The sequence below is a fragment of the Perca fluviatilis genome, chromosome 7 (genome assembly GCF_010015445.1).
Source record: "Perca fluviatilis chromosome 7, GENO_Pfluv_1.0, whole genome shotgun sequence".
In the NCBI taxonomy this organism is placed as follows: domain Eukaryota; kingdom Metazoa; phylum Chordata; class Actinopteri; order Perciformes; family Percidae; genus Perca; species Perca fluviatilis.
Window position 1 is genome coordinate 1,947,908 of NC_053118.1, and position 24,916 is coordinate 1,972,823.

General features: G+C 40.9%; 1 protein-coding gene across 1 annotated transcript; it reads left to right on the plus strand.

Annotated features, from left to right (window-relative positions):
* Nucleotides 1–217: 217 nt before the first annotated feature.
* Nucleotides 218–24,385, plus strand: dpys (dihydropyrimidinase). The gene is made up of 9 exons (XM_039806588.1): nucleotides 218–832; nucleotides 4,082–4,240; nucleotides 6,690–6,869; nucleotides 11,696–11,885; nucleotides 14,775–14,931; nucleotides 16,261–16,402; nucleotides 17,250–17,392; nucleotides 22,209–22,416; nucleotides 23,791–24,385. Exons 1-9 carry the CDS (start codon nucleotides 557–559, stop codon nucleotides 23,848–23,850), a joined length of 1,515 nt encoding a protein of 504 aa, XP_039662522.1. The 5' UTR covers nucleotides 218–556; the 3' UTR covers nucleotides 23,851–24,385.
* Nucleotides 24,386–24,916: the final 531 nt, after the last annotated feature.

The following is a 24,916-nucleotide window of genomic DNA, read 5'->3' on the forward strand; positions in this document are numbered from 1 at the left end:
GGCCCCCCTGCAGTGACTCTCTGAGGACCCTCTAGGGGTCCCAGACCCCCTGTTGAAGATCTCTGCCCTACAGACATTTTGCCATGATGAAACACACACACACACACACACACACACACACACACACACACACACACACACACACACACACACACACACACACACACACACACACACACAGGCTGAAAAACAGCAACGCTGACAGCAGTACCAACAGCTAAACTCCTAACGTCTTCCCTTCCTGGAAGGTGTGATTGGCTGCCAAACTGCTGCAAATCTACTGTATGAAGAGGGCGGATCGTTCGGTTTACAGTAATACACGAGACAGGGCGGTGTCGCAGAGAACAGTTTTTTTCGAATATGCAAGAGTTACAAAAATCGCGAATGCGGACCATATCTCACTTGGACTTTGGAGCTGACCTACATGCGTTTGTTAAGTTTCTGAACACTAACTGCACACACAGATCGTTTGTGCTGCTCTGCTGTCACTTCTGTTCAACTCTTGCTTTTTGATTTGTGGTCTATTTAAACACTAGGTATATAAAGATAGGCCTATATGAGTTGTGCACAGACAGCAGGGATGGCAGAGCCCAGCGGGATCTTGATAAAAGGAGGTAAAGTTGTGAATGAAGACTGCTCCGTGCTCAGCGACGTCTACATTGAGAATGGGAGAATAGTTGAAGTTGGACTGAACCTGCAGATCCCAGGGGGGGTGCGAGTCATCGATGCCACCGGGAAACTGGTGATCCCGGGCGGCATCGACACGCACACACACATGGAGCTGGAGTTCATGGGCACCAAGGCTGTGGACGACTTCCATATCGGAACCAAGGTGATTCATTCAGTTCCATCACATCAGATAGAAAAGGCCGGGCTCCTCACACATTCAAGTGCGTCAAGTTAGACATAAAAAGGCGGTCTTGCCTTCATATTATATATTATATATTATTAATATATTCATATTGAGTTTTATTACATAGCCTATAATTTATTTATTCATGTAGGCCTATATTGGCCTATATTTTAAGTTAGGCAGCTGAAACTGCTCAATAACAGTAGTGTGGTGTGCTATGTAAAGCTGCAAACACTAATCGATTATCAACTCGCCAAATATTTCAATAAGATTAATCCAGAGATCTTCAAGGGCGGTCCACGACCCCAGAGTCTTCGCAGGGTTGCCACCAAATATTTTTTATTTTTTCCCCAAAAAATTAACATATGTCAGAAACTATAAATTAGCATGAATCCAACACATTAAATCGGCCTATTCGTAAAAAACAACAACCTCAACAACATTGATGATAGGCTTACTGGCCTATAGGTAAGGTAGCCACTATGGTAGCAATCCACAGATACTGGTAAGCTTAAGGATTTATTTTGCCTTCCACATGTATGTTTGACATTAAAACACGTTGATATATGAGTATGTAAATTATTATTGTAATAGCTTAGTATTGTAGGGCACCATGAAAAGATATGTGTAAAGGCCACCCTTCATATTATTATTAGGCCCAGTTTATTATGCAACTCAATTTCATACAACAGGCCTATATGTAGTAGGGGGGTACCTGCTCCGCCTCTCTTTCAGGTTAAGGTTCTGTCTTTGGCCTAAAAACGTTGAAGACCACTGCTTTAATCGGTTTGAGTCATTGAGTCATTCTTATTGAGGACACTTTACAGATAGAATAGGTCTAGACCACACTCTATCATTTAGACCCAACAATTTCCCAAGAGCAAGCATATTCACTCCTCTATGGAAGTAGTATATTTGAGTTGTGGACAAAACAAAACATCTGTGGACATTATCTTGGGCTTTGGGAAACACTGATCAACATTTTATTTATTTTTTTGGGTCATTTTCTGACAGTTTGTAGGCCAAATAACTCATCCATTCATCCAGAAAATAATCGACAGGTTAATCGACAACAAAAATAACCGTGAGTTGCAGATCTAGTCATTTTATACAGTCCATGGTCATATGTGTCATATTCATCCTCTGCATCGCTTGCATTGCCTGCTTGTGTCGCATCAGAATTATCTGGCAGCGTGATTTGAGGTGAGGATAGTTATCACAACTTTATCACTATTTTATATACCGCTGGGGAGATTGTGAATTTTTCTCCCGCAGTTAATAATAAAGTCTTATCTTACATTGTAATCTATTTGTTGAATATATTTTGTATTATCAGTCTGAATCTGCAAGTGACCTACCAACTCAAACAAATTCATCAGAGTACAATATTAGGATTGAGAAATATGAAATAGAAAATGGAGATAAGTACCTCAATGTACCTGCATGCTACAATAACAAGACTTTCCACACTGTTGTATAAGTGAATGTACAATGAATTTGGATATTTAACATTTGAAGTGTATCCAATCAGCTGTGACTGGTAGTATGACACTGTATGACATTAACTGATGCACTGTCGTTGTATCATGCATTTGTTGATTGGTATTTCATTTACATCTTTATTGAGTAGTTAAAAAGTATTTTAAAGGAGTCCGTGCAAAAACATGTTGGTGTTTTATTTTGAAGGTTGGGACAAGAAGTTTATTTTAAACTGTATGGCAAAGCACAGGGTGCACACACATAATCTGGAAAGTGTGAAAATATGTTTTTGAACAAAGAACCATACACAACCATATGACTTTACTCCAGATTTCCTCATTTGTTATTTTGTCCACACATTGGTTACAGTTTAACAGGCTGCCACATAAGTGAGTCATATTAAAATCAAATACCAATTAGCACTTTGTGTCAGCTTGGATTAGTAGCATGACAATCATACATTTTATGATTGAAGTGACAGGGCGATATGAAGCAGCTTACAGACGAACAAAAGAGGCCAGAGAGTCCCTGTCTGATTGCATCAGTCACAGCACTGCAGAATGTCAGGAAACATAACAAATATGTAGCAGTATTACTGACTAAACAACACCTTAAAGGTCCCATGACATGGTACTCTTTAGATGCTTTTATATAGGCCTTAGTGGTCCCCTAATACTGTATCTGAAGTCTCTTTTATATAGACCTTAGTGGTCCCCTAATACTGTATCTGAAGTCTCTTTTATATCGGCCTTAGTGGTCCCCTAATACTGTATCTGAAGTCTCTTTTATATAGACCTTAGTGGTCCCCTAATACTGTATCTGAAGTCTCTTTTATATAGACCTTAGTGGTCCCCTAATACTGTATCTGAAGTCTCTTTTATATAGACCTTAGTCGTCCCCTAATACTGTATCTGAAGTTTCTTTTATATAGGCCTTAGTGGTCCCCTTATACTGTATCTGAAGTCTCTTTTATATCGACCTTAGTGGTCCCCTAATACTGTATCTGAAGTCTCTTTTATATAGGCCTTAGTGGTTCCCTAATACTGTATCTGAAGTCCCTTTTATAGAATCGCCTTAGTGGTCCCCTAATACTGTATCTGAAGTCTCTTTTATATAGACCTTAGTGGTCCCCTAATACTGTATCTGAAGTCTCTTTTATATAGACCTTAGTGGTCCCCTAATACTGTATCTGAAGTCTCTTTTATATAGACCTTAGTGGTCCCCTAATACTGTATCTGAAGTCTCTTTTATATAGGCCTTAGTGGTCCCCTAATACTGTATACGAGGGGCAAGGTGGAGGGTGGGCGTGTGGCCTTGACCAACTGCCACTTTGCTCATTTGAAAGCCATGATGTCTCTCTCTCATGGGCGGGCCAAATTCTCTGGGCGGGCAAAGCAGAGAAAGGGGAGGTAACCTTGCCCCTTATGACCTCATAAGGAGAAGATTCCAGATCGGTCCATCTGAGCTTTCATTTTCTCAAAGGCAGAGCAGGATACCCAGGGCTCGGTTTACACCTATCACCATTTCTAGCCACTGGGGGACCATAGGCAGGCTGGGGGAACTCATATTAATGTTAAACAAAAAAAATGTTCATGCCATGGGACCTTTAAACTCAATAACAGCGAGCATTCGGAATCAACACCTGTCAAAAAGCCAACATTATAAGCTTCTTATAGTGCGTGGGTTGCAGGCCTACCTTTTGTAAATCTTTAACTTGCATCTGTGGTGTGGTAATGTGTGTTTCACCAGGCCGCTCTAGCAGGAGGGACCACAATGATCCTGGACTTTGTCATCCCCCAAAGGGGCAAGTCTCTCCTGGAAGCCTACAACTGTTGGCGAAAGACAGCTGACCCCAAAGTTTGCTGCGACTACTCGCTGCATGTCGCTGTCACATGGTGGAGTGACAAGGTGAATGAGCAGATCATCATTAATAAATACAACAACAACACTTTTTATTTTTTATTTTGGTGTATTTAAGTGTTATCTTACAAGTATGTTTGCCAAAAAATGGGGTCAGAAATGACACAAAAGTGTCTGTGAGGATAAAAATATAGGATTTGTATTTGTATTGTGTTGAAGGCAACACAGTCCATTATGTAAATGGCTGGTTCTGCATTTATATAGTGTATGCAGTGATGCCACGTAATGTGTTACTTGTAACGCGTTACTCTAATCTGACCACTTTTTTCAGTAATGAGTATTCTAACGCGTTACTATTTCCAAACCAGTAATCAGATTAAAGTTACTTATCCAAGTCACTGTGCGTTACTATTTTTGTCATTTTCCTTAGTAAAAATATATATTTTAGCTTTCTTCTTGTGTCTCGGGGAGTGAAGACACGTATGCGACAAGTCACGTTTTCAGCATGTGGACAGTTCACGTGTACCACGCAGCGACACAACGTAAACAACAATGGAGGGAGGAGAGAGAGGCACGTTTTCTAGCTGGAAATACAGTCACTATATTGAGTTTGTGTCAGCTAAAGACGGCAATATTTAGGTTGGTTGTAAACTCTGTGCTGGTGGCGACAAAGTGCTATCTAGCTACAAAAACACTACGTTAAATTTGAAGAAACATTTGGAGTCGCAGCGCTGCAGTCAAACTTACAGAGCAAGTCCCAGCAGGTGGTGGGAAGCAGAGAGCAGGAGGCCCCCCACCACCCAAACAACAAAAGCTGGACATCGGTGCAAAACCAGTAAGTGGGGGAGAGTTGAAGAAGTTGGTCGGGCAGTAGGCCTATGTTGTAGAGGAAATGCTGCCCTTAAGCACGGTTGACTGGCTCTCTTTTGTGCCATAATAAACCAGATCCCTACTACTGGCAACGCCGAGCTGCCTCACAGTAAATGGTTGTCATTTTTATGTTGAGGCTGTGGGGGTGTGGTCGGCAGTTACTGAATGTAACTAATAAAGTAACTTGTAATCTAACTTAGTTACTTTTAAAATCAAGTAATCTGTAAAGTAACTAAATTACTTTTAAAATACAGTAATCTGTAAAGTAACTAAGTTACTTTTTCAAAGTAACTGTGGCAACACTGACTGTATGTAGCGCTTTTCTAGTCTTATGGCGCTGACACACTTAGCCGATTATCGTCCGTTAGACAGTCTGGCGAGGTCAGTGACGCGAATCTGTTCGGTGTGTCCCGTGCCGTCGTCAGTCGGGGGGGCTGTCGGCGTTCATTTTGGCCGACCTGACATATTCTGTCGCCGGCAGGGCAGTCGGGACTCACCCGGAAATGGCAAGCGGAATGAGGTGACTAGAGTCTCCCAAAATCTGACGAAAATCTTTTAAACTGACCTTTGTTGATCTGAAATGAAGATAGATTCAACAACTGCACGGCCTTAAAATGTTTTCAGAAACACGTTTCAGTGAACTATTTTAGTACAATATGAGATCGTATTCTGAACGGCCGCCATGACAGTCTGGCTTTGAATTTCCGGAGAAAACAAACCCATGTGACGCGTTCGTCCAATCAGCTGCCGGTTTTCATTTCCTGGGCAACAATACAGATTAGCGCCGCCTGCTGTTATAGAGATGTATTACGTCTTTTTGGTCTGTTCTGTGGCACATTTTGGACCAACACGGGGAGACTGATCATTTCAACTGGCTTTACTGTCAACGGTCGGCCGTCGGCTATGTGTGTAAGCGCCTTTAGCGACCACTTATGTAAAGGTGACAAAGGCTACCATGCGAAGTACCACCTACTCATAAGCATGGAGTTATTTGTGTTTCTTTTTAACACAAGCAAAAAAAGACAAGGTTTTTGAGAGCATATTTGTCTCACTGCAATCCAAAACCAAGTATGTCTTTTTTGCATTACAAAAAGTTTTGATTGCGAACCAAAATAGTTCTGTGAGTCAAAAATGGTGGAGCGACGAGTTAAACCCACCAATAGAAACTCTTCTGTCATCCATTTTTGATTCGCAAAACGTTTTGACTTGCAAAACTCTCAAGCAAAATTTTTTGTGATGCAAAAAAAAGAGATACAAAACCAATTTTGCTTGCATTAAAAAGAAACAAAAAGAACTCCATAATATGGAGTCATACCCATTCACACGCACATTCACAACCATCGGGAACCATTTGGGGTTCAGTATCTTGTCCTTTGACATGTAGACTGCAGGGGCCACTGACCTGGCGACTTTAGACCCCTTTTCAAGCCCCCCTAAATTTCATCTCAGCCCCCCTAAACATTATAACACTTTTGCATGCACTATATATCCGTGTCACATTCTCATTAGGGGCTGAGCCCCCCTAAAGGTCTGATCCTAGAAACGCCCCTGAGCCACAGAGTTCAGATGGGTTCAGTTTATCAGAATCAGTGTTACTCAGAGCCTCCCAAACCTCTTTCTTCTCCAGGTCAAACAAGAGATGCAGACACTGACCAAAGAGAAGGGAGTCAATTCCTTTAAGATGTTTATGGCCTATAAAGATGTGTTCATGCTGCAGGACTCTGAGCTCTATGCTGCCTTCTCCCAGTGTAAGGAGATCGGAGCTATAGCTCAGGTGCATGCTGAGAATGGAGACCTGATTGCAGAGGTTAGTATACAATAATAATCTCTTAGAGTGAATTAATGGGAACTGACAGTATGAGTTGCTGTATGATGTTGGTGTGATGTCCACTCTTAAGCTACTGACTTCCTGCTGAAGTATGTCTTTTATAATGTTTTACTAAGGAGTATAACAAATACTGTAGCAACTCAATACTTTTCACATTCACAAATAATGTTGGTAGGGCATATTTCTCTAAATGCAATCAAAAAAACTAATTTGTCTTTTTGTATTTTAAAAGGCTTTGCTTGAAAGTCTAAAAGTTTTTCAACTCATAAAGTTTTGGTTGAGATGCAAAAAAAGACAAACTTGGTTTTTGATTGCAGTGAGAGAAATATGCTCTCAAAACCTTTTTCTGCTTGTGTTAAAAAAAAAGAAACACAAATAACTGAATTATAACAGAAACTGGTAGTCATTCTACGATTATGACAAAGGACCAACCATGCTCAGATCTGAACACAATCCGTCCTAATCGCCCTATAGCTAGAGAAGCATGCTGCGGTCCTTTTTATCAGCAAAGGTGTGGTTAGGGCATGACAGATAAATACTAAATGTGTGTAAACACATCACAGTCCAGAAACAATTGAAAAGGGTTAATGTTTAACACTGATTGTAGCCTTTCTCATGCAACATCCTGTGTCATTGAAGAATACACGCAGTGGCAGTAATACAAATATAAAATGTAGTTGTATTCTGTAATAGAAATGCAGAAATTTAATTTTAGAATTTGTGAAAATAGTGTGAATGAAGGGACATGTTGCCTCAGTGTGTTCCCTGCATGCTCCGAGTCTGGACTCGGTTTGGACTTGGACTCGGATTTGGCCATTGGAATCGCCAGAGTCCAGCACTTTATGCTTTTGTTCTAAAGTAACTTCCTCCTTCAAAACTAAACCAATAATGAAGTGCGCTTGTTCAGAAAAACAGGTATTAATTTAATTTAAAATCCATCTAGAACAGCGCGCACTGTGTACTATGGATTCTTCAGGACACTACTACTACAGGAACATTTCCAACTTTTTAGTGACAGCTGTTGTAATTTGTTACAATTTTCATCGGCAGTCCAGAATGTTATTGTTATACCAGAATAACGTGTAAAATGTGAAGTTGCACTCCAGCTTCATGTGACTTATGTTAAATTGTTATACTTAAAGTAAATAATATGGCCTAATATGAACAAGTAAGTGTTCTGTCTCGGTATTGACTGTCTCTCATTTGGACTCTGTCTTGACTTGGACTCGACTCGGTCTCAACTAGTCCTGGTCTTGGACTCGACAAAGGTGGAGCCCTGCCACTGACACTGTCAATGAGAGCAAATGTTAAAGAAAAAATAATGTGATGAAAAAACCAAAAGCAACCTTTGCTCTGTCCAATGTCCACTGTTGAAAATGTTTAACCTGGTTTCTCCCAAGAATAGTTTTTTAGTTCAAATGTCATGACAACAATTCACCACTAGGATGCAGCAAATGCCTAAAAAAAAGTGAAACGTGGGTCTGTTGTGGTGGGGAATGCATGATTAATGCTGTCACTGGGAGATGTGTTAAAGGTATACTAAGTCGTTAACCCAAATGTTCTCTTTGTGTTCCTTTGGGCTCCCATTTGACAACTCAACAAAACCTTTCCAAGTTTCATGAGAATTGCTTTTAGACATGATTTTGAACTAATGACATATTTCAGATTTTTCAGGTGTACTTATTTTATATTATTTTGACTACCTTTTATTATTTATTCTAAACTGAAGGTGTGTGTCCATTGTCAGCGTCATTTCCCTGCCTCCCATTCATTTCTAGGCGTCGAGTGAGGAGCGGCCGGCTCGGCTCGCCGCCTCTCAAAAGCTGACGAAATCTTTTAAACTTACCTTTGAAATGAAGACAGATTCAACAACGGCATGGCCTATTTCTTGCTTAAAATGCTTTTTGCTGAACTATTTTTGTAAAATACGGGATTGTACTCCGAACGATCTGCCGTTATGGTCAGTTTTGAAATTCGAGAGTAGCCTGCCCCACGTGATGTGTTTGTCCAATCAGCTGCAGCCATTGCAGTTGTAGGAGGGCGGAGACTGTTTTCTTTGCTTGTCAGTGAAGAGAAACTGGTGGCAAGCCCACTAGCGTGCGATGCTGGGAAGCGGGGTGATCCCATCCGTGAAAACAACGCCCATATGGACACGTACAATTAGACCACACATTGTGCTGTGGAGTAAATAACATCAGTACAAAGGTAAATTGCCAGAATGGATCTTTACCACAAACTAAATGATTTAAAGAGTTATTACAGCATTACTTCTGTTTGGGTTCTCCAGATGTATAACATGGTTAAATACATCTGTAATTGGTGCTGACAGTAATTGTTATGTAGCACAAGGGGTTTTGTTCAGTTTTGGACAACAGTTCGTTCCATATTGGTCTAACATTAGTAATGCCACTATGTACTCATGCTGTACATTTCTTTGTCCATGAATTACTTTTTCTAAAACAAAATTAATATATATTTGTTCATCCATAGCACATATAACATATAAAACATAAAATATTCCCCTAGTTGTTGTCATTTCAGTATTTTGTCACTTTCACCAAGTGTGTGACAAAGTGAAGGGACCAATTTAATATTTTTCTACATATTGGAAGCCAATTTCAACCAAACACATGTGATACCATATTTTATAGCACTCCTTTGTACGGTGGCCGGAAGTGCAATGCAACATTACAAAGAATGAAACACTTTTACAAAGCTCGGAAATTTACATTTTGGAAAACAAATTTACATTTTGGAAAACAAATTTACATTTTGGAAAACAAAATAACATTTTAGAAAACAAATTTACATTTTGGAAAACAAAATAACATTTTAGAAAAACAAATTTACATTTTGGAAAACAAAATAACATTTTCGAAACAAATTACGTTTTAGAAAACAAATTTACATTTTTGAAAACAAAATAACATTTTCAAAAAACAAATTTACGTTTTAGAAAACAAATTTACATTTTGGAAAACAAAATAACATTTTGGAAAACAAAATAACATTTTCGAAAACAAATTTACGTTTTAGAAAACAAATTTACATTTTGGAAAACAAAATAACATTTTAGAAAACAAATTTACATTTTCGAAAACAAATTTACATTTTCGAAAACAAATTTACATTTTAGAAAACAAATTAACAAGATGCAAAACACTTTTACCAGTCCCGAAACAAATTTACAAATGACAGATTCTTCACGGAAAGGGAATGTACCACATACCGGAAGTGATGAGGTGTTGTTGGTGGGCGCGCGTCAATTTGTGTTGTTGGAGTGAGTATATGGCGTGAATGAAGTTTATGGTGACTTTACGTGTGGTCGGTGTTTGGAGTTTTTATATGGCCGGACCTGACGTTAAGATTGGAAAAACAGGGAACGTATCGACGCAGCCGGTCGAGCGGCTACAGCAGGGGGGCAGCTGAGTCCGTCTGCAGCTGCAGGACCTGGAGCTCACTGCCCATTCCTGGGAGCCAAAACCGACACCACGCAGCTGGAGACCCAGGCCGTATTGCTGGGCCCGCTGGAGGGAAGGGAAGCCCGGGAGAATCAGATCCAGGACTAAACGGAGCGGACTGTCACAGCCTGCTGAAGTTTAAATCACAGGTTTCCTAAAGGGAGTCTGGCGGGACTCGGACTGTGGACGACGAAACACGACTTAAAGTCTCGTTAAATAAATAAATACATGCAGAAATAAATGAATCATTAGTGGGGGAGTGAGCCTGGACATTTCAGTCTGTTTAAACTTCACTTTGAAGCAGAACCTCTTAGTTCAGAAGGGTGAAGTTTCCGTTTGTACTCATATCTGTGAACTGATTATAATAAATATTCTTTGTATTAACACATTAATTAGTCTCTTTGTCTTTTTGTTTAAAAAACAAGAACATCGCATGAGATTTTGACGATTTATAGTGATTTTATTTCCGTTTGGCCTCGCCTACATTGACGCGCTGATGCATTAAAGGACGGCCCATAGACAGTATATAAGGCAGTGCCTCCCTGTTCCAAGATGGCGCTCTATTGACGCATTCGATCCACAACTGCCGTAGTCAAGGCGACATGTATACAAAACCTCATCACTTCCGGTATGTGGTACATTCCCTTTCCGTGAAGAATCTGTCATTTGTAAATTTGTTTCGGGACTGGTAAAAGTGTTTTGCATCTTGTTAATTTGTTTTCGAAAATGTAAATTTGTTTTCTAAAATGTTATTTTGTTTTCCCAAAATGTAAATTTGTTTTCTAAAATGTAAATTTGTTTTCGAAAATGTTATTTTGTTTTCCAAAATGTAAATTTGTTTTCTAAAATGTTATTTTGTTTTCCAAAATGTAAATTTGTTTTCTAAAATGTTATTTTGTTTTCCAAAATGTTATTTTGTTTTCCAAAATGTAAATTTGTTTTCCAAAATGTAAATTTGTTTTCTAAAATGTAAATTTGTTTTCTAAAATGTTATTTTGTTTTCCAAAATGTAAATTTGTTTTCTAAAATGTTATTTTGTTTTCCAAAATGTTATTTTGTTTTCCAAAATGTAAATTTGTTTTCCAAAATGTTATTTTGTTTTCCAAAATGTAAATTTGTTTTCCAAAATGTAAAAGTGTTTCATTCTTTGTAATGTTGCATTGCACTTCCCGGCCACCGTACCTTTGCCTTGTTAGTTCATGTTTACACATGCTCCTTAACATATTAGTGTACTTATAGTTGTGTTAGTTATAGCAGGTTCCCTCTCTATTGTGCTGTTATCCAACCATCTCCTCTAACCTTTGCACTGCCTTATTGTCCCCTGTCCCCGCTGGGACTTGACAGGGGACTAAGAAGATGCTGTCTCTGGGCATCACGGGGCCAGAGGGCCATGAGCTGTGTCGGCCCGAGGAGGTGGAGGCCGAGGCCACCCAGCGAGCCATCACCATCGCCCACGCTGTCAACTGCCCGCTGTATGTGGTCCATGTCATGAGCAAATCTGCCGCCAAGGTGGTGTCTAATGCACGCAGAGACGGTGAGTGTGGGCTTGCTGCCACCTGCTGTTGAAATAGGGCAAGGTTGAGAGAGGAAGGCCAGGCACAGCCTCTTAAAGGACAGAAACCAATATCAGTGTTCAAATTTGATATTACCATTCAATGTCTTTTCTTTTTCACAAAAAAACAGAAAACGTTAAATTATTCAATGTGTCCACATGACATTTCTTGTTGCTATGGTGAAAAGCCTCTAAAAGAGATTCTAAACCCAATGTTAACTCACTCAGCTCCTGAAGTATTCATCTGTATCCCCTGGGATGGATCTCAGTTCTCTTACATTACATCACATTACATGTCATTTAGCTGACGCTTTCATCCGACTTACAGTTGCTATATACACTCACCTAAAGGATTATTAGGAACACATGTAAGATTTCTCGTTAATGCAATTATCTAATCAACCAATCATATGGCAGCTGCTTCAGTGCATTTAGGGGTGTGGTCCTGGTCAAGACAATCTCCTGAAGTCCAAACTGAATGTCAGAATGAGAAAGAAAGGTGATCTAAGCAACTTTGAGCGTGGCATGGTTGTTGGTGCCAGACGGGCTGGTCTGAGTATTTCACAATCTGCTCAGTTACTGGGATTTTAACACACAACCATTTCTAGGGTTTACAATGAATGGTCTGAAAAAGGAAAAACATCCAGTATGCAGCAGTCCTGGGGGGCGAAAATGCCTTGTTGATGCTAGAGGTCAGAGGAGAATGGGCCAAGTGATCCAAGCTGATAGAAGATCAACTTTGACTCAAATAACCACTCGTTATTAACGAGGTCTGCAGCAAAGCATTTGTGAAGCCACAACACGCACAACCTTGAGGTGGATGGGCTACACCAGCAGAAGACCCCACCAAAAATAGGAAAATGAGGCTACAATTGGACAGTTGAAGACTGGAAAAATGTTGCCTGGTCTGATGAGTCATGATTTCTGTTGAGACATTCAGATAGTAGAGTCAGAATTTGGCGTAAACAGAATGAGAACATGGATCCGTCATGCCTTGTTACCACTGGGCACGCTGGTGGTGGTGGTGTAATGGTGTGGGGGATGTTTTTTTGGCACACTTTAAGCCCCTTAGTACCAATTGGGCATCTTTTAAATGCCACAGCCTACCTGAGCATTGTTTCTGACCATGTCCATCCCTTTATGACCACCATGTACCCATCCTCTGATGGCTACTTCCAGCAGGATGATGTACCATGTCACAAAGCTTGAATCAATTCAAATTGGTTTCTTGAACATGACAATGAGTTCACTGTACTAAAATGGCCCCCACAGTCACCAGATCTCAACCCAATAGAACATCTTTGGGGTGTGGTGGAACGGGAGCTTCGTGCCCTGGACGTGCATCCCACAAATCTCCATCAACTGCAAGATGCTATCCTATCAATATGGGCCAACATTTCTAAAGAATGCTTCCAGCACCTTGTTGAATCAATGCCATGAAGAATTAAGGCAGTTCTGAAAGCGAAAGGGGGTCAAACACAATATTAGTAGGGTGTTACTAATAATCTTTTAGGTGAGTGTATATGTCAGAGGTCGCACGCCTCTGGAGCAGCTAGGGGTTAAGTGTCTTGCTCAGGGACACATTGGTTAATGTATCACAGTGGGAATCGACACACCAAAGGCACGTGTCATATCCACTGTGCCATCACCACCCCTCTTATTTTTTTTAAGATTATTTTTGGGGCTTATATCTTTATTTGATAGTGACGGTGGATGGACAGGAACATGCAGCAAAGGGCCACAGGTCAGATTCTAACCCTGGGCCGCTGCCAAGGACTCAGCCTACATGGGGCACACACTTTACTGGGTGAGCTAGAGGCCACCCCTCAGTTCTCTTATTTGATAGCACCTCGCTTCTTGCCAGTGGTGGACAAAGTATTCATATCCTTAAAAGTACTAACCACACTGTAAAAAATACTGTAAAAGTCCTGCATTGAAAATGTTATTAAGTAAAAGTATGAAAGTATCATCAGGAAAATGTAAATAAACTATTATAAGTAAAAGTACTCAATGCAGAAATAATCTCACTTATTAGAAACTGAGATCCAAACAGTTCTGTCAATCAACTAATTTAGGCCACGTCCACACGTACCAAAATAATCTTTTTTTTTTAAGTGGTTTTAAGTGTTTAATGGTCTAATCATTTCAGCTGGACTTGTAGGCCGTTATATTGTTGGGTAGTTTAATTTATAACAAACATCATATGTGTTTTGTATCCAAAAATCTACATTTGTAAAGTAACTAAACCTGTCAGATGAGTGGACTAAAATGTACAATATTTCTCTCAGAAACATAGCGGAGTAGAAGTAGAAAGTGGCATGAAAAGAAAAGACTCAAGTAAAGTACAAGTACCTCAAATTAGTACTTAAGTACAGTACTTGAGTAAATGTAGGCTACTTAGTTACATTCCACCAGTGGTCCTCGCTTGAACCAGAAGTTGTTCTGTCCCTCCTCAGTGAAGGCCGTCTCAAAGCTCTTATCCCTGCCCCGAGGAGCAAGGATTGAGGAGGGATCTCCAAGGAGCTATGAGCGAGGAAACACAGCAGCATCATCATTCATCCTTCCGAGAAGCCGTGCAGCTGAAAGCCGTTGTTAACTCCGCCCATATGGCTAAAGTATTCACGTGACGCTTCATAGGAAACAATGTCTCATCCCTCTAACAACACATTTCCTTGTTTTCTCTCTCTTTGCATGATTTCCTTGAGTCTCTCCCATGCCAGACTAAGACACAATGGAAGGGAAGCAAGTGAAGGAACTGGGGGGGTGCAATTAAAAAATCTGGGACGTACCCCTGGTCTTCTTCAGCAGGTGAAATTTGCTCCAGCTCTGAAACAGTATAACGGGAAATGTCTAGTTTTTCTCTCTCTGTAGGGTGGGTGGTGTTCGGGGAGCCCATTGCAGCTGGATTGGGCACTGACGGTACTCACTGCTGGCACAAAGACTGGGCCCACGCTGCGGGCTTTGTCATGGGTCCTCCCCTCAGACCTGACCCCAGCACCCCTGGCTACCTCATGGACCTACTGGCCAAGTGGGTGCAACTGAAAGTTTAGCAGCCAACAATGTCATCACACATAAGTGTGCTTTGTAATTTTTAGCATTTTTATTTCAGAGCAATTGGTTTTTGTAAGAATATAGAAGGATGACAGGGAAAAAGAGGCTAAAGCTGACATGGCAGTTTATTACTCGCTAATATTAACGCAAATTACGCTAATTTGTAGGGCTGTCCTTGACTAAAGAAATTCTTAGTCGACTAACACTCCTATAGTTTTGTCGACTAATCGATTAGTTGGTTTAATCAACAGATCTGTGCGCTTTGCGTGGTCATTTAGACTAGAAAAGCGCAATATAATTGCAGTCCATTTACCATCTGTAAAACTAAATTTCTGCACAAATAATCATGCAAAAGCACCACTTTATATCTTGTGTTTACCAAAGATGTGCTAATGAGTTTCTTGGAAATAAGTCATTCAGCTAGTCTGGCTATCACCAGACCAAGCTCAAGCTTTTAAGATTGAACATTAGTCTGGGGAGTCTGCTCTGTATTTTCTACTGCACAAGAGGCGGGATCAACGGACATAGTTCAAATGACTCTGTACGCAATTGGATAGTCCTTCAACCAATCAGATCAATGATCTAGGTGACATAACTGAGCTCCATTCTTTTGGTCACCAGCGGGGCTAGCTGGTAAATTAGGCTTTTACCAAAGCCGGTCGGTAGTAAGGCAAACACATCCTTCTTTTGTAGGAATTGTTCCAGGGCAAGTTTCTGTTCTGTTTTCAGAGAAAACTTGCCTTTGAAATATTTTAAAACAGCAGCGACATCAACGGGTTGCTGTGCTTCGGTGGCCGCCATGTTGAATGTAAACAAAAAGCTGCTTGCTTCTCTATCGTCATCGTGTTAAACCTGCCAATAGCACACCAGGTGGATAAACCAGCTTGTGATTGGGCCCCGCAGATTTGTAACGGAAGCAAGATAGAAAACGTACAGGTTTCCAGCCTGAGCTGCAGGGAGAAATCAAATCACCAGCAGATCGAGCTGGGTTTACATGAAATATCATAAAAAAATGACTCATCGACTAAAGAATCTTAGTCGATTAAGAGCAAAATCCTATCAGATGGAGGACCCTGGGACAAAGTCTTATCAATAGGGGTCCATGGTCTAATTTGTGGCAGTTTAGGGCTCCTTGAACTGCTGGACTCATTGACTAACATGGGCAGCCCTAATAATTAGCATTTTAACTTAGCTTAGATGATTAAATAAATGTGGCTGTAAGTTGTTGTTTTGCATTTTTATTTATTCTTTCCAGCATCTATTCTGCAATTCATCCATACATGTATTTATCCATAAAATGTGCTAGTGATGATCTCAGTGTGACGGGGACGGACAACTGCACCTTTTCTGTGTGCCAGAAGGCTCTGGGCAAAGACGACTTCAGCAAGATCCCAAATGGGGTGAACGGAGTGGAGGACAGGATGTCTGTCATCTGGGAGAAAGGAGTGGTACGTCCTAATAAATGATATGAATGCACTTTATCTGACATTGTTCAACATTGACACTTAAATCTGAAAGCGGCAGAAGTGTGAGCTGCATGATGTGCTATCACAACTACTACTCAGTTTCCTGTCATTATCCATGTAATTACACAGTTTGCAGTGATGTGGCAGTGGGCTGAATAAAAAGATGAATGAAATAGGGCAAATGACAACCTAACCACAAATTAAATTGAGCTTTTTAAAATTGAAAGTCCCTATTTGCATGTATCTTACGTCAGCTTGATACTTTATACTGTGATGCGTTGTCAAGGCTGATTACTCATCGTGCATGAAGGCCAAATGATTGGGAGAATATGCATCATTTCAGCACGGTAACACTTAAAATAATAAGGTCTTACGGGTGCCTTATGCATCAACACAACAGTGGGCAGGGGTGTATTGTAGATTTTATAATCCCTTGTGGGCCATAATCATCAAGTTTAATGTTAGGCTAAGAATGTATACTCGTTTAAATGTGTTAACACTAATTATTCTACTCTTCTCTTCTTTTATTCTAACTGAAATATGTATATTAGTATATAGTATAGTAGTTTTTCTACAATACAAAAGGCTATAAACCTCAGAGCTGCAGATTGCTGCAGAAAGCCGGCATTGCATTTTCCCCGAGGCCACTGGGAAGATTTACCACATTCAACAGTGCTTACAAATCAAACATTAGAAGATATTTTGGCAGACATGAGCTGCTTCCTGCTGCAGTCTAAGCACCGACCTTTTGCCTGCTAATTCTGTATTTTGTTGACATCCACTGTGGCCCCTTATTCATACCAGCTTCTGTTTGCATTTCCTCCCTCAGCACAGCGGCAAAATGGACGAGAATCGATTTGTAGCTGTCACCAGCAGCAACGCAGCAAAAATCTTCAACTTCTACCCGCAGAAAGGCCGTATCGCCAGGAACTCGGATGCTGATGTGGTAATATGGGACCCTAAGATGACAAGGTGAGGAGCCATCCAGCAGTGTGGGAGAAAGCTTTTGAAATAGAGCATGAAAAGAAAGCTCTCAGACACAGTATACAGTGTACAGTTTAACTGTGTACGACTGCAATGCATATTCTTATGCATATAGCTTATGCCTACCATACACTAAAAGACTCTGAAAAGACTTTGAAAAGGCTGACACCATCTCACATCAAGACAATCTGTTATAGGGCCCTATCTTGCACTCAGCGCAATTGCCTTTGTACACCGACGCATGTATCATTCCTATTTTGCACCTGACGCACAGCGGACTTTTCCCTCCACAGACGCACGTCGGTAAATTAGGGAATGTATTTGCGCTCCCGGGGGCGGTTCAGCGAAAAGAGGAGAATAGCACAAAATAGCACAAAGTAACGTTTGCGCCGGAACACGTGTTCCGGCGCAAACGTTACTTTGTGCTATTCTGCAGTTTCAGAAAACAATTCCGCCACTGACCAGGAAAAACCTGGTCTAAAGTCAGTGGTACTAGTCTAAAGTCAGTAGCGCGTTATTCAGATGCTATTTTAGGGGCGCATGCTTGGCCATAATGTAGCGTGTGCACAACGCGCATACACTTCTCTCATCTACAGCAGTTCCCATTTTTGAAAACCATAATTACAAAGGAAAATATTACTGAAAATGCGCTTCATGTGTTTGGATCGGTCAGGAGGCACAAAAAGTCCTCAAAAAGTCGCAGCATTCTTTGTGGCTTGTTGTGTTTTACACATTTCCATGAATCATGGATGTGTTGATGACATAAATGAGGAAATATTAGAGGACTTAAGGAGACGTGATGTTGAACTATGGTTGGATTGGACACTCCGGCGGAATCTGGTCCGGGAGTAATGCGCGATGCGCTCCTGGTGGAGCGGGTGGACGGAGATGGAGTGGGGGGGGGAGGAAGGGGCACAACAGGTGCAGGTGGTGCGTTTGGAGGCCCACGCTCCATTGCTGCAGCAATCCTCTCCAGACTTGAGGAGATGCGCCCAAGTGGCCGCGCAACATCGCCACCCAGCCAAGACGGGCATTTATTACTTTGCCGCATCTCGCGAGGGCAGCTCCCGCTGGCGTGCGCCAGGCAAATCCGCCGTCATAATAGCAATCCGCCATGGAACAAGCGCCCTGCTCTTAAAGGGAATGTGAGATGACGCTCTGATTGGTTTATTGCACGTTACGCCCAAACCACACCTAGCTACTTCAGACCAACCCATTTTAGATTTGCGTCGGGCGCAAGAGTCATTTATCCCGTCGGTAAAATAGCAACAGCGCCCGAGATCCGCCCACAAAGCTACTTGCGTTTTGCGTTTCATACTTGCGTTTCAGATCGTTAAAATAGGGCCCATAATGTCACTGAGTTTTTGAGTCACAGACTAAAAGATTTTACAACCAAGACTTAAAACTTAAAATATTACTTGTTGATTTTCCGCTCACTGCTTTTTTGTTTCTGCCTTTTGTCTGTTGTCTGCTGTGTTCAGACTTCCACTACATTCAGGAAGTGTCTTTTTTAAGAGCAGATACAATAAAAAGGGAGTTGATACATCTGACTGCTTGAATTTGTCGATGAAAACCATGTGTAGCAATGAATAATAATAGTGAGGAGGTGACGCATCGTGATATCGAATCGATTCGAATCGCTGACACGATAATCATAATCAAATTGAATCGTGAGACCAGTGAAGATTCACACCCCTAGAAAAGACTGACTTAAGACAGCTCGGTCCGAGTTTCATGACCACCTTACACTAAACTGATTGAGACGATGGGAATGTGCCCCTACTCCGATTCTGATATTGAAAATGTGTCTGCGACAGTGGAATCGTGAAGTGAAGTCGTTTGGTGTATGTTGGTGCATTATCTGGCAGGGTTACGTTGAAACATTTCTACCAGTGCTATCAGCAGCTTTGGCACATGGTGCTGCTGAAAAATTGGGCAGACTTGAAAGCATGTCTCCAGGGTGTCACGCATTGGGTTTGATTGAGATAAGGGTTATAAAGTCTAGCAGTAAAGCATACATGCTATAGATACAGGCAACTATAAAGAGAAGTGAGGTATCTTTCATCTTGTGCCACCTAAACACACACACACACACACACACACACACACACACACACACACACACCAAGCTGCCACGTAGGCTGATTGTGCTCTATCCAGAAGTATGTCATCACTTATATTCAGCAGCAAATTAAAGCATAACATAACAGTTTACATATGAATCACATTCATCAGTCAGTAAAAAAAGACTGTGGGAATGATTCATTCTTTTCCTTGTTGGGTTATTTTTTAGGAAGGATTTTAACACACGTACTTAAGCCAGATGCGCACAACATCAGTGGGATGATGCTGATGGGTTATGGTGACGATCTTAAAGATGACGAATATTTCACGTGGGAACTAAACCAATTTTCATAGTAGAGAACACATTATGCATGCATTAAGGCTATTTTCTAGTAACTGGCTCAGAATAGCATAAGGCTGTATGTTAAAACTGTTCATGTGATTGTTTCTTTCCATTTTCTTATTATTTAACCAAGTCCCAGATATGGGGCAGAGGACAGTATGCAGTTCTGTGGACCACATGCACAGATGCAGGCACAGAGGACAGTTTGCGTTCAAGCTTGTGTACTGTAGCACACTAAGTCTTATATAACCCAGAAGGGCATTGCACTGCTCTGTTTGCTGCAGAATCTGGGCTGAGCCCCTCAGGGCAGCCACTAACCGCTGATGTGAATCGGAGAAGAACACATTATACCCCAATGTAATTTGCTGTAAAGTAATACAGTAATAAAAATCTTGTGTGAGACCTTTACAATTCCTACTATGAAGGAGATTACAGTGTTTTGATCCTCTCAGGCCTTAGTCTTCCTTAACTTAACCTGTGTGTGTGTGTGTGTGTGTGTGTGTGTGTGTGTGTGTGTGTGTGTGTGTGTGTGTGTGTGTGTGTGTGTGTGTGTGTGTGTGTGTGTGTGTGTGTGTGTGTGTGTGTGTGTGTGTGTTCTGTCTTTACCACATTTGCATGTCTGCGGATGTTTTAATGCCTTTCAAGCATGACAGCGCCTCGTGTTTGATTGCTGCAGCCGTGAATTCATCTGTGAAACTAATTAAATTGTAATTAATTGCCCTCAGCACAAGTGTCGCTTCATAACATCCGGGACCAGGGGCCACAAACAGTTGCATAACCAGAAACGCCTAGGAAGTTCAGTCAGTTGCCTTGTGTCTCATAATTGGGCTGCTTGAATAATGAGGACACATCTTGTTTTTGTCAGTGCACACTAGGCATGGTGTCTGCCTTTTACAAACCAATGGAAAATGTGCATGTGTGAATTAGGGAAAGAGCTCACAAATAAGAAAAAGACATGTAATATGTTTCCTGGAACTGGCTGAGTCAGACTTATTTCCCTGTTCCCTGCTGATTTAGTCTTTTCACTCAAATATGAATTATTTGTTAGATATCATCAATTACTGTGTACTATGTAGTGTATTTGATTATTTTAATATGAAGCTTTGTAATTGGCTTACCCTCTAAGAGATTTTCTACATTTTCCAGAAAGCCCTTCAACCGCCCTAATGAGAAGGTGCAGACAGACAAACTAAGCAACTACCTAGTTAACATTGTGCAGCATCTAGCAGCTGAGATGCAAAGTATTTTTTCTCAGGAGTTGGTCGAGACTTAGTCTCGCATTGCCAGACCATCCTTCAAGGCGATGCGGAGGAGAGTCTGGCTAGTCCATATAGCATTCCAGGATGGGAGAAAATCGTGCTCTGGTTCATTGGCATTTCTTTAACCAATCACAATCGTCATGGGTAGCGCTAAGCTCCGCACAGAGCTGCTGTATAATAACCTCGGGAAGGAACTTGTTTTGGTGGAACGTATACGTTAAAAAGTAGTTTTAGTTGTTCAACAGAAAACTCAGATTGGACAGATAGTCTAGCTAGCTGTCTGGATTTACCCTGCAGAGATCTGAGGAGCAGTTAACCATAGTCCTCACAAATCCACCATCGTTTAGAATTCCAACACAAAGAAAGTGGAAAGACATAGGTGAAAAGACATGCATCAGGTGGAATTTCCTGCGGCATCGGTGCAATCCTGGAAGTGGAACGTCGAGGATATAGACTAGTCGAGACTAAACAACAAAGCTCAAAGGAGAGTGTATATTGGACTTACATTTGTCAGGCGGACAGAAAGAAAATTCCAAATAAATTCCAATGTTGCTCTTTATGTATCTGCTGGATGTGTGGTAACTATTTGCTAACATATAAACTTAAAATATGTTATATGTCAGTGTTGTGTTTACAGCCAAGAATCTTGGAGTTATTGCATGTTGATGGTCGAGCTGCAGCAACTTTTAACTACCTTACTGTGTATATACTGCAATGCTTTTAGATTCATAATTTAAATAATTTCTGCCAATAAACCCGATTACAGCCATGCAAAATTCAACTCATTTGAGATAAATGCCTTTTATTCACCAAACTCATTCCTTTTTAACATCTCACTCCAGCCTTTATAGAGAGGAGAGAATCCGGTCAGAAAAGTTGTAAATAATACATTATATTGCTTGTTGCTGCAAAGTTAGTGATCTGCAGTAACTCAATGCTGTATATGAGTACATACTGGCCTGATTCAATCAGAAAATAATAAGATTTCACAATAGGTTTCTGCTTCCTTTTATCAACTCGGTATTCAGAAAGCATGCTGTGATTACCTCACTTATCATAAGGGTTGTATGTGATAAAGATGTAATAAAGTTCTTATTCATTTTCGATGTAATGTAGTTGTATCTTTGTGTCTTGGTAGGAAGATATCAGCCAAGACCCACCACCAGGCTGTGGACTACAACATCTTCGAGGGCATGGAGTGCCACGGTGTCCCTGTAGTCACCATCTCTCGAGGCAAAGTGGTCTATGAGGATGGGCGGCTGATGACATCACCAGGGCATGGCAGATTCATCCACAGAAACCCCTTCTCTGAATTTGTTTACAAAAGAATCAAGCAAAGGGATCAGGTCAGTCAAGTTTCATTAGTAGAAATAACACTCCAGTTAAAGTAAAAGTCTGTGTCTGCGCTACTTGGTGCACGACAGTCACCCAGCCAGTTAGCAAGTTAAGCGTGATTCTTGGAAAAAAAAATGTATAATACAAATACTATCAATTGCATGTCCGATTCTTATATATATAAGTATTTCTTAAAGCTCCTATAATCAATATTCTTTATATTATAAATGGATGTGTGTAATGTTGTCTTGCAGTTTATTGTTTTGGTTTTCCAGGCCACAACTCTGTTTTGGCAGTTAGGTGGGGACCAAAAACAGTGCTAAAAGAGAGTAAATATTAGACTCGCTTTCAAATAAATAAAAATATAAATGCTAATGTGGCTATGCATCTACTGGATATGTAAATGTCAACTGTATGCTAACAAGTTCACCATGTCAACATTCATATAATGTACTGTATGTCAGTGTTGTGTTCACAGCTTGTTTCTGCTGCCCCCCAAGTTGTTACTGCAGGTTTACACCCGGGCCAAGAAATAATCCAGCACACAACTCCCCGCAATGAACAGTAGAATAAATTGTTGATACCAACACTTGACTAGCAAGACAACACAGGCATACTGTGCAGGCGCTGACACACCTTTAAACCTTGCTACAACGTGACATTGTGTGGTGAATAAATATGAGGCCAAACGTTTTGTCATATAGTTACGTTCAGTATCAACATTTTAGCATCTACTGTCGACCGGTGTGGTAGTTTACTGAGGCGTCGCGTCGCTCACTTGGCCGAGCCAACCCCTTTTTATTGCCTTCCCCTCAGAAAACCCCCGGCCCAACCGTGCCCGGTCAACACTACCTCAACATACCTCAACTTGTCATTTTTGCACTCTACAAGTTTTTGCACAGTTACAAACAAGATACTGTATAACATGTTAATTGTGTGCTTAGAGGTTTTCATTCTTTTTTTCTGTTTAACCTTTGGACAGAGCCAGGCTAGCTGTGTCCCTGTGAACCAGTCTTTTAGCTAAGCTAGGCTAACCGCTTGCTAGCAGCAGTAGTAGCTTCATATTTAGGGGTATAACTCTTTTCCTCCAGAATTTTAATGTAATAGGGAATCAAGCAGTAATTTCAACACAGCCCAACTCTACAGATAGCTAGGGTTAAATGTATTTACTAAAAATGTTGATTCATCATTTCCTTTCAAAGTTCTTAAAGTGAGCATCATAAATGAAACATAAATGACACAGGAATATTGTTCATGTGTAAAACACCTTTCAGAGGACTGACATTCAGATATATGTTGAATTTGCATTTCCATGTCCTGATCAGGTAGGCTACTGTACACAAAGGTTACTTAACCTTTCTCTCTGCTTTGTATTTGGCCTGCAGGTGGGGAAACCTACAGCTGTGATCAGAAAGCCCTATGAAGGCAAAGTCATTTCTATGTGAACCACTGGCCTAGAACATGAAGGGCACTTTGAATGTCCAGCTGTGTGTCTCCAGTACAATCCAGGAAGCTACCAAAGCCAAAACCCACTTAATGCCGTTTCACTGATAAACCTGCTCTGAGATATTTCTGCAAGTCTTACATACATTACTCAGCCATTCAAATCCCTGTGTGCAGTAAAGGTGTTGGTGTTTAGGTCAACTCTGATCTGAACACTTAGGTCCAGATAATACTTTTGTCATATAGAGCTCAACATTCCTGCCCCTCCTCCGAGAGACCTTGGGTTCCAGAAGTAAATTTCCCATTCATTTCTCCCATTGACATCTGGAAAAATCCGTATATAAAGAGTTTTAGACCATGCCTTAAGCTAACCAGCTACGACGTAACTCATAAGCATACAACATATCATTTCGAGTGAAAAAACGAAAAGAAAATCCAAAAAAAGTCAAACGTACAAGACTGTGTACATATTTTCCTTATCGAACGAAGGAACTACTCATCCCATAAACCACCGCGCACCACTGAATAAAGGGCGCTAACCTTAGTTTAGCTAACAGCTAATTTGGCTAACCGCTAGCTGAGACAGCATGTAATAACTTTAAAAGACCCTCAAAATAAAACCTGAAAATAACCATTAAAATATATAACAGCTGTTACGTCAGCTGTAGCCTGCTTTTCCCAGTGTTTAGTTTGAGTTAGCGTTATTTTCGACTGAATCAAGCTAAGCTTCCCAGTGGAGGCTAACGGCAGAAGCGTGGAACATATCTTGATTCGTGCAGTGTCGTAAATCCTCGTAAAACAGGATTAGCATCTTGCGCATGACGGATCGTGCAGGCAGCTCGGCAGCTCCCCCTCCTCACCAGCATGAGTTCCACCAATCAGAGGCATCACCGTGGGATTGTGGGATTGTACAGGATTGTGGGTAATGAAGTACTTATCCAAGACATGGCGAATAAAAGGCATTTATCTCAAAAAAGGTTGGTGCCCCATGAACTTGGCGTCCAATGTGGTTATAATTTTATGGCTTATACTCCAATTGTCAATGGAGAAATTCCATTGTATTTTTAC